The 12,500-nt window shown below is 51.0% G+C and overlaps 1 protein-coding gene across 1 annotated transcript in view; it reads left to right on the top strand.

The window, feature by feature from the left end:
- Positions 1 to 11,952, top strand: part of TBXA2R (thromboxane A2 receptor) — a 28,326-nt gene extending 16,374 nt beyond the window's left edge. Inside the window, exons 2-3 of the mRNA XM_060275312.1 lie at positions 6,326 to 7,258; positions 11,536 to 11,952. Of these exons, the coding sequence (XP_060131295.1) occupies positions 6,464 to 7,258; positions 11,536 to 11,805 (1,065 nt within the window). The 5' untranslated portion in view covers positions 6,326 to 6,463 and the 3' untranslated portion in view covers positions 11,806 to 11,952. The remainder of the gene's footprint in view (positions 1 to 6,325; positions 7,259 to 11,535) is intronic.
- The last annotated feature ends 548 nt before the right edge of the window (positions 11,953 to 12,500 follow it).

The following is a 12,500-nucleotide window of genomic DNA, read 5'->3' as shown; positions in this document are numbered from 1 at the left end:
CAAGAAGCAGGCGTCTTTTAATTTCGTGACTGCTGTCACCATCTGCAGTGATCAAGGAGCCCAAGAAGGTGAAATCTCTCACTGCCTCCATTTCTTCCCCTTCTATTTGCCAGGAGGTGATGGGACCAGTGGCCATGATCTTGGTTTTTTTGATGTTGAGCTTCAGACCATATTTTGCGCTCTCCTCTTTCACCCTCATTAAAAGGTTCTTTAATTCCTCCTCGCTTTCTGCCATCAAGGTTGTGTCATCTGCATATCTGAGGTTGTTGATATTTCTTCCGGCAATCTTAATTCCTGCTTGGGATTCATCTAGTCCAGCCTTTCGCATGATGAATTCTGCATATAAGTTAAATAAGCAGGGAGACAATATACAACCTTGTCGTACTCCTTTCCCAATTTTGAACCAATCAGTTGTTCCATATCCAGTTCTAACTGTAGCTTCTTGTCCCACATAGAGATTTCTCAGGAGACAGATGAGGTGATCAGGCACTCCCATTTCTTTAAGAACTTGCCATAGTTTGCTGTGGTCGACACAGTCAAAGGCTTTTGCATAGTCAATGAAGCAGAAGTAGACGTTTTTCTGGAACTCTCTAGCTTTCTCCATAATCCATTATTATTATTATTATTATTATTATTATTATTATTATTATTATTATTATCCAAATAAGAAGATAAGAACATTGCAGGGGGTTGGACTAAATGACCCCATAGGGTCCCTTCCTAGAGGAGCCTGCTGAAGCAGGATCCGACCACAAGAGCTCTCTCCCCTCCTGTGGTTTCCTGTGACTGGTACAGTGGTACCTTGGTACTCAAACGCCTTGGTTTCCAAATGCCAAAACCCCCGAAGCGAGTGTTCCGGTTTGCGAATGTTTTCCAGAAGCCGAACGTCCAATGCGGCTGTCGGCTTTTGTTTCCGGGGCGCCTGTGCCAATCAGAAGCCGCGCCTCGGTTTCCGAACATTTCGGAAGTCAAATGGTCTTCTGGAACAGATTAAGATTGGCACTTTTGTTTTTGCTATTTATTTTGCGTTTTTGTTTTTGAGGCTTTTTCGGTTCATTTGTTTTTGTGACTGTGTGGAACCCAGCTCAGCTACTGATTGGTTGGGGTATCCGAGAGCCCGTACAGAGTCCTTAAGTAGGTTCCCTATCGGAAGGAGAAAATAACAGAGGCCAAGCAGAGAATATTGAGAAGCAAAGCGGCTAGTAAGCCTGATCTTTATTAAACTGTTGCAACAGGGTCCCCCGCTCACCCCACACAGGGAGGGAGGAGGGGAACCCTGAACATTGATGTGCAATATATAGACTTTAGAAATTGCCTCCCCTGTAGCTCAAGACCACCCCCCAAAACATCATATATACATGACAGAACGAGGTGGTCCCCAGCAGAAATTTGAGTGTGTTGCTTCTCTCCTGTCTGCCGGGATACCTGATCATACCTTATCAATTGCCTTTTCTGGGTAGCCTGGCCATTCCTTGGAGATGGTAAATACTTAGTTCCTGAATCTCTTATGCATATTAAAAAATTCCTTCAGTAGCACCTTAAAGACCAACTAAGTTTTTATTTTGGTATGAGCTTTCGTGTGCATGCACACTTCTTCAGATACCACTTATGCATATTGATAGCTTTGCTCAGCTTCACAGATACTTGCCAAACTGTATTTGAAAAGGGAGGTTTAAGCCCCTACAGGCCAAAGACAATTGGAACAACTTTTTCCATTTCCTTCTTCCTTTCAGAGAGATATTTGAGGTTAATTTGGGAGAGTCAAAACAGCTTCGGGATTACTCTCCTGTACTATTGCAGACACATGGTTATTTATATACTTATTTACGTGTTTGCCTTGTACATTTATGAACATATATCTTATATACCGTATATATATAAGGCCTTAGAATTCCTGTAACAGTAGACAAAACTGAGGTAGATGCTCTGACTGTATAAGGCAGCTTCTGACGTCGATACGTTCCTTTCCACTGGTCTTTCCTTTCCATCTTTCTTCACCTACTGAAAAAGAACCTGCCCCCCCCCAAATAAAAATTCTGGGAACTGTAGTTTGTGCTGGGAGTTGTAGCTCCAGGAAACGACAGTTCCTAGATTCTCTGGGGAAATGAATGTGCTTCAAGTGGGTGGCTTGGATGTCGTCAGTGGCGAGCTATAAGATCAGCCACGCAGCTTCTGTTTCTTGACCCCCTGCTCCCAGTGGGATGCTCCCTGCTTAAATAAATTTGTGCTTCTAAGGGCGGCCCGTCCCAGCTGGTTGCCCCCGGCCCCATATCCTTGGCTGGCTTCTCCTAATCTTGCGTCAGTTCCTGGAAGCGATAGGAATTCCTGTTTTATTACAGGGTTGATTTACGGTCCGAGGGAAAGCAGTTGCGATGTTTGTCTGATCTGTGGGGTCAAATGTCTGCGGGGCAATTTCACACATGCCGAGGGCCGATCCTGGCCCCCTCAGAGAGCTTCCCAGAATCGGAGGAGGCAAATGCTCCCATCTTGCAAGCGCTCCGATCCTAAGCCATGGTCAGAAATGCAGAATGTGTGCGATGCAGCAGCGGGGGAAAAGCGAATGCAATTCTAGGCTGCATCAACAGAAGTCTAGTGTCCAGATTTAAGTCATAGTTGCGCTCTATTCTGCCTTGGTCAGACAACGCCTGGAATACTGTGTCCAGTTCTGGGCACCTCAATTTAAGAAGGAGGTTGACAAGCTGGAAGGTGTGCAGAGGAGGGCGACCCAGACGATCAAGGGTCTGGAAACCGAGCCTGATGAGGAACGGTTGAAGGAGCTGGAAAAAGAGGAGCCTGGAAAAGAGGAGACTGAGAGGATATAAGAGCCATCTTCCAATATCTGATGGGCTGTCACCTGGAAGCAAGCTTGTTTTCTCCTGCTCGGGAAGGTAGGACTCGAACCCATGGCTTCAAGTTGCAGGAAAGGAGATTCTGACTCAACACCAGGAGGAATTTTCTGGCAGTCAGAGCTGTCCGATAGTGGGATGGAAGGTGATGGACTCTCCTTCCTTGGAAGTTTTTAAGCAGAGGTTGGCTGACCATCTGTCATGGATGCTTTAGCTGGGCTTCCTGCATTGCAGGGGGTTGGACTAGATGACCCTGGGATCCCTTCCAACTCTACGATTCAATGAATATCTTTTTCTTCTTTGACGAACCCTCGTAGCTGAGTAAGATTGTCTTCCATAAGCACAGTTTTAACAGTGAGTCTGTAAGTGACTGTGGAGGCCAATTCTGGATCCACACGTCCTTCCACAGTGGGAGTTGATCCTGGTGAGGGTTTGCCAAGTGTGCCTTCCTCTTAGCACATTTCGTCCTGAGTTTGAGTGTCTTCAAAGCCCACGATTCATCTTGTCAATAATAGGAAGCGCTTGAAATAAAAAGAACATTTTTGGCAATACATTCATCTTCACAGCTGAAATTCGGCCCAACATAGATAACTTTAGATTCGTCCAAATATCCAAATCTCTCTTAATTTCATTCCATAACTTGTCATAATTATCTTTATACAAATTCAATTTTTTTGCCGTCATATTCACACCCAGATACTTCACCTTTTTAACAAAACTCAAACCAATAATTTCCTGTAACCTACTTTTCCCTCTAACTATAACCCCCCCCCCAAAAAAACCTTTGGTTTTACTTTTGTTCAATTTAAAACCTGCAACTTGTCCGAACCCTTGTATTCTGGTTTCTGGATCAACACCAAGCCATCAGCAAAGGCTTTTAACTTATATTGTTTAGAACCCGCTACTATCCCTTTGTAGGGACCCAGGTGGCGCTGTGGGTTAAACTACAGAGCCTAGGGCTTGCTGATCAGAAGGTCGGCGGTTCGAATCCCTGCAACGGGGTGAGTTCCCATTGTTCGGTCCCAGCTCCTGCCAACCTAGCAGTTCGAAAGCACCTCAAACTGCAAGTAGATAAATAGGGACTGCTCCGGCGGGAAGGTAAATGGTGTTTCCGTGCGCTGCTCTGGTTCACCAGAAGCAACTTAGTCATGCTGGCCACATGACCCGGAAGCTGTCTGCGGACAAACGCCGGCTCCCTCGGCCTATAGAGCGAGATGAGCGCCACAACCCCAGAGTCGGACACGACTGGACCTGATGGTCAGGGGCCCCTTTACCTTTACTATCCCTTTAACTTCTTCATCTTTCCTTATCATGTTCAGCAAAACTTCGAGGACTGAAATAAAAAGCAAATAAGCCTTTTCCCCCAAAATATGTCCCAATTTGTGCTTAAGGATTGGGAATTGTTTTCTAATATTTGAGGAATGCGCCCAAATAATTCATGATAACATTCATGCTTTTCTTTTCCTGGGAAGAAGGAAGGCTGGGTGGCCCTTTCCACCCCCACCATCCCAACCTTACTTGTGATTATTCATTTTCTTCTTCAGGAAAATGAGGGCAACGTCCGGCCATCTCCTTTCAGGGTGTCTGGGGAGGGATGGAGAGAAGATCTGGGAATAAACTCATCCGTCACCGATGTCTTCGGATAACTTAGGGGCCATCGGACTGCTGAAAAGCTGGATACAAGTTCTTTTAAACAATGCAGAGAACAGGGGATTACCCTAACTTTCCACAAATGGTTTTGCTCAATTTGCTGAGTGGAAGCCAATGGCACTCTGGCTGGGATCCCAATTCTTGCTGACTAGACATCAAGAGGAATCATAGAATCAAAGAATCATAGAGTTGGAAGAGACCAGAAGGGCCATCCAGTCCAACCCCCTGCCGAGCAGGAAACACCATCAAAGCATTCTTGACATATGCCTGTCAAGCCTCTTCTTAAAGACCTCCAAAGAAGGAGACTCCACCACACTCCTTGGTAGCAAATTCCACTGCCGAACAGCTCTTACTGTCAGGAAGTTCTTCCTAATGTTTTGGGGTGGCAAGATCTCTTTGACAGCTGGACTGAGTCCTTCGGAAGGTGGAGGGTTCTCTTTCCTTGGAGGTTTTAAAGCAGAGGTTGAATGGCCACCTGTCATGAATCATAGAATCGTAGTTGAAAGGGACACCCAGGGCTCATCTAGCCCAACCCGCTGCAATGCAGGAATCTCAGCTAAAGCATCCACAACAGATAGCCATCCGAGCTCTGCTTAAAAAACCTCCAAGGAAGGATCGTCCACCCGATGGGAGTCCGTCCCACCGTCAAACAGCTCCTACTGCCAGAAAGTTCTTCCTTATGTTTAGTCGGAATCTCCTTTCTTGAAGCCATGGGTTTGAGTTCGACCCTCTGCAGTAGGAGAAAGCAAGCTGGTTCCATCTTTCATGGGACAGCCCTTCAGATATTGGAAGGTGGCTCTCCTATCTTCTCTCAGTCTCCTCTTTTCCAGGCTAAACATCCCCAGCTCCTTCAACCGTTCCTCATCAGGCTCGGTTTCCAGACCCTTGATCATCTCAGTCACCTTCCTCTGCACACCTTCCAGCTTGTCAACCTCCTTCTTAAATTGAGGCACCCAGAACTGGGCACAGGACTCCAGGTGTGGTCTGACCCAGGCAGAAGAAACTGGGACTATGGCTTCCCTTGATCTGGACTTCTGTGGATGCAGCCTAGAATAGCATTCGCCTTTTTTTGCTGCTGCATCACGCAGTGGACTCATTGTTGAGCTTGTGGTCCACCAAGACCCCTAGATCCTTTTCACATGTCCTGCTAGGGTGGAGACGCTCCTTCCGGGATACAGGGCTGTTTAGGGCTTTCAAGGTCAGCACCAACACTTTGAATTGTGCTTGGAAACATCCTGGGAGCTAATGTAGGTCTTTCAGGACTGGTGTTATGTGGTCTCAGCAGCTGTTCCCAGTACCCAGTCTGGCTGCCGCATTCTGGATTAGTTGTAGTTTCCGGGTCACCTTCAAAGGTAGCCCCACAGAGAGCGCATGGCAGTAGTCCAAGCGGGAGACAACCAGAGCATGCACCACTCTGGCGAGACAGTCTGTGGACAGGGAGGGTCTCATCCTGCGTTCCAGATGGAGCTGGGAGACAGTTCCCTGCACACAGAATTGACCTGTGCCTCCATGGACAGCTGTCAGTCCAAAATGACCCCCAGGCTGCACACCTGGTCCTTCAGGAGCACAGTTACCCCAACCCTCCTTGAGCATCTTGGTTGCCCTCCTCTGCACACCTTCCAGCTTGTAAATTTCCTTCTTAAACTGTGGCACCCAGAATGGGACACAGGACTGACCGAGGCAGAATAGAGCGGCACTCTGACTTCCCTTGACCTGGAAGCCAGACTTCCATTGGAGGTCCACAACCTCCTGGGGGAGACCGCTCAGTAAACAGGTTGTCCGGATGAGACCTGACACTCTCTTCCTCTCTCTCTTCTCCCTCTGCTAAGAGCCGACACCCAAAGACCGAGACTGACCCCACTGCGCCGCGCGATGGGCGCCACCAGACCACCGGGCGACGGCACCTCGCGCCCAGGAGGACCCCTCGGCGAGTCTCCTTCCGCAGGACCGCACTGAGCACAGGGGCGATGGCGAACTCCACCGAGAACCGCAGCCTCGGCTCTTGCTTCCGGGGCGCCAACGGCACGGAGGCGTACCGCGGCGACGCGGCCGCCTCGCCGTGGTTCTCCACCGTTTTCGGCCTCATCGGCCTCTCCTCCAACCTGTTCGCCTTCTGCGTGCTGGTCAACTCCTCCAGGAAGATGCACAGCCGCTCGCGCTCGTCTTTCCTGGTCTTCCTGTGTGGGCTGGTGGCCACGGACTTCATGGGCCTGCTGCTGACCTTCTCCATCGTGGTGCCCTACCACTTCACCCGCTTTGACTGGAGGCTGGTGGACCCCGGCTGCCACCTCTGCCGCTTCATGGGGATGGTGATGGTCTTTTTCGGGGTGTGCCCCCTGCTCCTGGGAGCCACCATGGCCGGAGAACGCTTCCTGGGCATCAACCGGCCCTTCTCCCGCTCCACGAAGATGACCAAACGCCGGGCGTGGACCCTGGTGGGGCTGGTATGGGCCGGGGGCTTCCTCCTCGGCCTGCTGCCCGTCTTCGGCCTGGGCGACTACACCCTGCAGTACCCCAACTCCTGGTGCTTCCTGACGCTGCTCCACGACCCCAGGAACGTGGCCTTCTGCCTCATCTTTGCCCTCCTCGGCCTCTTCTGCGTGGGCCTCTCCTTCCTGCTCAACACGGTCAGCGTGGTCACCCTCTGCCGCGTCTACCACGACTCCGAGTCCGTCCAGCGGCGGCGAGACAGCGAAGTCGAGATGATGGTGCAACTGCTAGGCATCATGGTCATCGCAAGCGTCTGCTGGCTCCCCCTGCTGGTGAGTGAGCGGTTCGGCCACAGAAAGCGAACCTCCTTTTTTTTTGGTATGCGGCGGTACCTTGGTTCTCAAACTTAATGCGTTCCGGAAGTCCGTTCCAAAACGAAATGAACCGAAAAAGCCTCCATGTATAAGACGATGCTTTTTGATAAAAATAATTAGTCAAAAATTGGGGGATCATCCTAAACATGGATGGTGAACACGCAGGGGTTTGGGATCAGGCTCTGGCATGGGTGGCCTGGATTCGAGTTCTGGTTCTGGTGTGGGTGCCCCGGGCTTGGGTTCGAGCTCTGTCCCGATTTCTTAATTTTGGGTTAAAAAAAATAGGGGTCGTCTTATACATGAAAAACTACGGTATTATCCTCCCCACAAACACAATTGCTGTGGATAGCTCAGTCGGTAGATCGCAAGACTCTTAATCCCCGGGTTGCGGGTTCGAGTCCCACTTTGGGCAAAAGATTCCTGCATTGCAGGGGGTTGGACTAGAGGACCCCCGGGGTCCCTTGCAGCTCTGCAATTCCACGGTTCTTTGATAGAATATCCCATCAACGGAAAGAATCAACAGAGGCCGTGGGTGGATTGACATGACATTCCCCAGATAGTCCTTATGAATTTCTCTGCTTGAAGAGGCTCCAGCCCCAACTGAAATAAAATCCATCATTTTGAGAGCATTGCTGACTCTCTGCCTAGTTCTTACAAGTTGGGGTTTTTTTTTAAAAAAATAACCTGACAAAAATCTCCCAGTTGCTTGAAAATGAGATCTGATCTTCAAATTGCACGTGTGCGTTAAGTGTCTGTGTTATGTTAAGTGTCTGTGTTATGGTGCAAGACAACAGCATTTTAGCAACGGAGAAAATCTCTGCAATGTTTTGGAAAGCGCTGGTTGGTTACCTACATGAAATGTTCCCTCCTTTGGTTTTCATGCATTATCGAGAAAAGTTGCTCCGTTAACTGATTACAAAAGAATGCTGTACAGTGGTGCCTTGGTTCTCAAACTTAATCCGTTCCGGAAGTCTGTTCCAAAACCAAAGCGTTCCAAAACCAAGGCGCACTTCTTTCCCATAGAAAGTCATGCAAAACAGATTAATCCGTTCCAGACTTTTAAAAACAACCCCTAAAACAGCCATTGAACATGAATTTTATTATCTAATGAGACCATTGATCCATAAAATGAAAGCAAAAACCAATGTACTGTACTATAAAATAAATAAGACAGGATTGTAGTAGGTGATAAAAATTGAAATTTATTTTTTCCCCTTACTTGCACTGATGGTGGTCATTGTTTGGATTTTATCCATTTCCGCAGTCACACAATCAGTCAATCAGTAGCTGAACGGGGTTCCTCACAGTCACAAAAACAAATGAACCGAAAAAGCTTCAAAAACAAAAGTGCAAAATAAATAGCAAAAACAAAAGCACCAAACTTAATCTGTTCCAGAAGCCCATTTGACTTCCTAAATTTTCTAAAACCAAGGCGCAGCTTTTGATTGGTGCAGGCGCCCCGGAAACAATAGCCGACAGCCGCATTGGACATCCGGCTTCCAAAAAACGTTCGAAAACCGGAACACTTACTTCTGGGTTTTTGGCGTTTGCGAACCAAGGCATTTGAGAACCAAGGTACCACTGTAACTCTTGTAATGTTACGCAGATTTTGGATACAATGAAAATAGTATGTGGTTGAAAACGTTGCCAAAAGCACCCACGGAGGGAAGTCTTGGGATTCGGAAGAATCTTGTGCCATTTCCATTATTTGTGATTCTGAGTGTGAACGAATTTGTAAAGTCAAATCAAAACCATTTTACAAAAAGAAAAATGCAAAAAATTGACAGAGAAACTGTCAAACAAGACAGAGAAACCAGTAGGAGAACACTTCAATCTCCCAGGACATTCTATACAAGATCTCAAAGCAGCTGTCTTATCACAAAAGAATTTCAGAAATAGACTGGAAAGAGAAGTTGCTGAATTGCAACTCATTAGCAAACTTAAAACCATGGAGCCACCTGGAATGAACAAAGACATAGGATTCTTATCTCATTATACATGATCAAGCTTTCCTTAGCACCTCAGCCCTTGCTTCCCCCCCCCGCAAGACCAATTGCAGTCATTAACAGTCGTTAACAGTCATCAACAGGTTTACCACTCCTATCAGCCCATCACCCCCACCCCCCACCCTCTGAATACAGTGGTACCTCGGTTTACGAACACCTCGGGTTACGAACTTTCGGTTTACGAACCATCGAAACCCGGAAGTAAGTAACCCGAGGTTTCCGAGGCCTATGGAGGCCTCCACGGAGGCATCGGAGCGTCCGCGACTGGGACGCAGCCACAGAAGCGCTCCGATGCCTTCACGGAGGCTAACTGTGTGGAAAGGAGCCCTGCGGCTGCGGCCGCGTCTCTTTCAAAGCGGGTGGGGGGTCCCTTTGGAAGCGCTTACCTTGCGCATAGAAAACAGCGGTGAGAGGCTTGGCTGCGCGGCGGTGGCGCTCGCAGCTCTCCTTCCCTCTCTACGTGGTGCCAGCCAGGCGACCTTTCTCCTCCTCAGAGCAGCCGCTACCACCACCAGGCGCCAGGACTGGCTGGGGTGGCTCGAGGTGCGCCTGGCTGTGCTTGGAGCGGCGGCGGCGGTAGCAGCGGCGGCTTCTCTCAAGCCCGAGCCTCTCCACTCTGCAGGGGCGCAACGGTGAAGGCCCGGCCTCGCTTCTCTTGACCCCTCCGCGAGGCCGGGCCTTCACCGTCGCGCTCCTGCGACGTCTCTCCACCTTCGCCGTCGCGCTAATGTGAAGAGGCGTCGCAGGAGCGCGACGGCGAAGGCCTGCTTCTCTTGAGCCGGCCTTGCGGAGGGCTCAAGAGAAGCGGGCCTTCAGCGTCGCGCTCCTGCGACGTCTCTCCACCTTCGCAAGGCCGGCTCAAGAGAAGCGGACCTTCGCCGTCGCGCTCCTGCGACGCCTCTCCACATTAGCGCGACGGCGAAGGTGGAGAGACGTCGCAGGAGCGCGACGCTGAAGGCCCGCTTCTCTTGAGCCCTCCGCGAGGCCGGCTCAAGAGAAGCGGACCTTCGCCGTCGCGCTCCTGCGACGCCTCTCCACATTAGCGCGACGGCGAAGGTGGAGAGACGTCGCAGGAGCGCGACGCTGAAGGCCCGCTTCTCTTGAGCCCTCCGCGAGGCCGGCTCAAGAGAAGCGGACCTTCGCCGTCGTGCTCCTGCGACGCCTCTCCACATTAGCGCAACGGCGAAGGTGGAGAGACGTCGCAGGAGCGCGACGCTGAAGGCCCGCTTCTCTTGAGCCCTCCGCAAGGCCGGCTCAAGAGAAGCGGACCTTCGCCGTCGCGCTCCTGCGACGCCTCTCCACATTAGCGCGACGGCGAAGGTGGAGAGACGTCACAGGAGCGCGACGGTGAAGGCCCGGCCTCGCGGAGGGGTCAAGAGAAGCGAGGCCGGGCCTTCACCGTTGCGCCCCTGCAGAGTGGAGAGGCTCGGGCTTGAGAGAAGCCGCCGCTGCTGCCGCCGCCGCCACTCCAACCAGAGCCAGGCGCACCGCGAGCCACCGCAGCCAGTCCTGGCGCCTGGTAGTGGTGGTGGCTGCTCTGAGGAGGAGAAAGGTCGCCCGGCTGGCACCACGTAGAGAGGGAAGGAGAGCTGCACCGCCGCGCAGCCAAGCCTCTCACCACTGTTTTCTATGCGCAAGGTAAGCGCTTCCAAAGGGACCCCCCCACCCGCTTTGAAAGAGACGCAGTTAGCCTCTGTGAAGGCATCGGAGCGCTTCTGTGGCTGCGTCCCAGTCGCGGACGCTCCGATGCCTCCGTGGAGGCCTCCATAGGCCTCGGAAACCTCTTGGCAGACAGTGAAATTCATGTTAAATTGAAGCTTTAGGGGGTGTTTTTCATCATCTGGAACGGATTAATCCACTTTCCATTATTTTTAATGGGAATGTTTGCTTCGGTTTATGAACACTTCGGTTTATGAACAGACTTCTGGAACCAATTGTGTTCATAAACCGAGGTACCACTGTATACATAAGGGTCTGGCTTCTTCCGTTTCAGTGTATCTGACGAAGTGTGCATGCACACGAAAGCTCATACCAAAATAAAATTTTAGTTGGTCTTTAAGGTGCTACTGAAGGAATTTTTTTATTTTGTTTCGACTCAGACCAACACGGCTACCTACCTGTAACTGCAAAAAATTGGAAAGAGAAAGCATTTTTGAAAAGGGGAAAGGAAACGGAAAGAGAGAATCTCGTGCCTCCTCTTTGACTCACTTTGGCTCCTCTTTCCCACAGATCCTCATCGTGCAGACGGCTCTCCAGGCTCCCCGAGGCGACTTGCCCCCCAGGCAGATCCCCCGGGACACCGAGATGCAGCTGCTTATCTACCTGCGGGTGGCAACATGGAACCAGATCCTGGATCCCTGGGTCTACATCCTCTTCCGACGGGCGGTGCTGCGAAGGATCTACCCCAGCTTCAAAGCCCGGCCCTCTATCGTCTCCCTGTACCCAGTGCTCAACCCGTCCCTGCGGAGAAAATTCACCCAGGAATCTGTGCTCCAGTAGGACAGGGGGTCTGCTACAGCGGGAGGGGAGGGGTGCGATGGCGGGCAAAGTGGTACAGCCCCTCCTTGGTCACGGCAAAGCCCGTCGGTGCCCGCATCTCGGAAGCATCTCAGCTCCGATGTGCGCCGCTCAGTGTGCTATAAACAGGGCGACGAAGTCTCTCTCCAATTCCCACCGCTCATGCCAACCGCACCCAGTTCTGTGCCCTTTTGCAGGGCCTGGTCCCCGACCCCAAACCAGTGACCCCCTAACCTAGCATGACCTGCGATTCCTTTATTTCCTGGGGTTGGGCTAAAAGATTCTCGGGGTTCCCAAGTTTGTGAGTTGGTTCCAAATGGACCGGTCGATTGAGCCGGGTATGTTTTCGCGTGATGCTAATCCCGGCTGGAAGCTCCCATCCTGGACGTAGGCGGGTCGGTGAGGGCGAATAGGGGCGCTGCCCCACTTTCTGCCAGGCACAGGCGGGCATTTGGCCTGATCCGGCTTCGAAATTCTGGCGTTCTTACTGTAAGCGAGCCCCCATGTGCAGGCGGAGTCTACCTTTGAACGCCGGTTGCTGGGGGACGGCAGCAGAAGAGGCAGTGGAGGCTGGTCTGTTGGGGCAAACGGCGGCGGCAGTGCCCCACCAGCCTCAGGCTGCCCCCTGCCAGCCACCCACTTCCCTGCCTCTGTGTTTGCAACCAGTCCAGGGCACG

The sequence above is a fragment of the Zootoca vivipara genome, chromosome 6 (assembly GCF_963506605.1).
Source record: "Zootoca vivipara chromosome 6, rZooViv1.1, whole genome shotgun sequence".
Classification (NCBI taxonomy): domain Eukaryota; kingdom Metazoa; phylum Chordata; class Lepidosauria; order Squamata; family Lacertidae; genus Zootoca; species Zootoca vivipara.
Note: the sequence above shows the minus strand (reverse complement) of the source record. Positions and strands in the feature narration are given on the sequence as shown.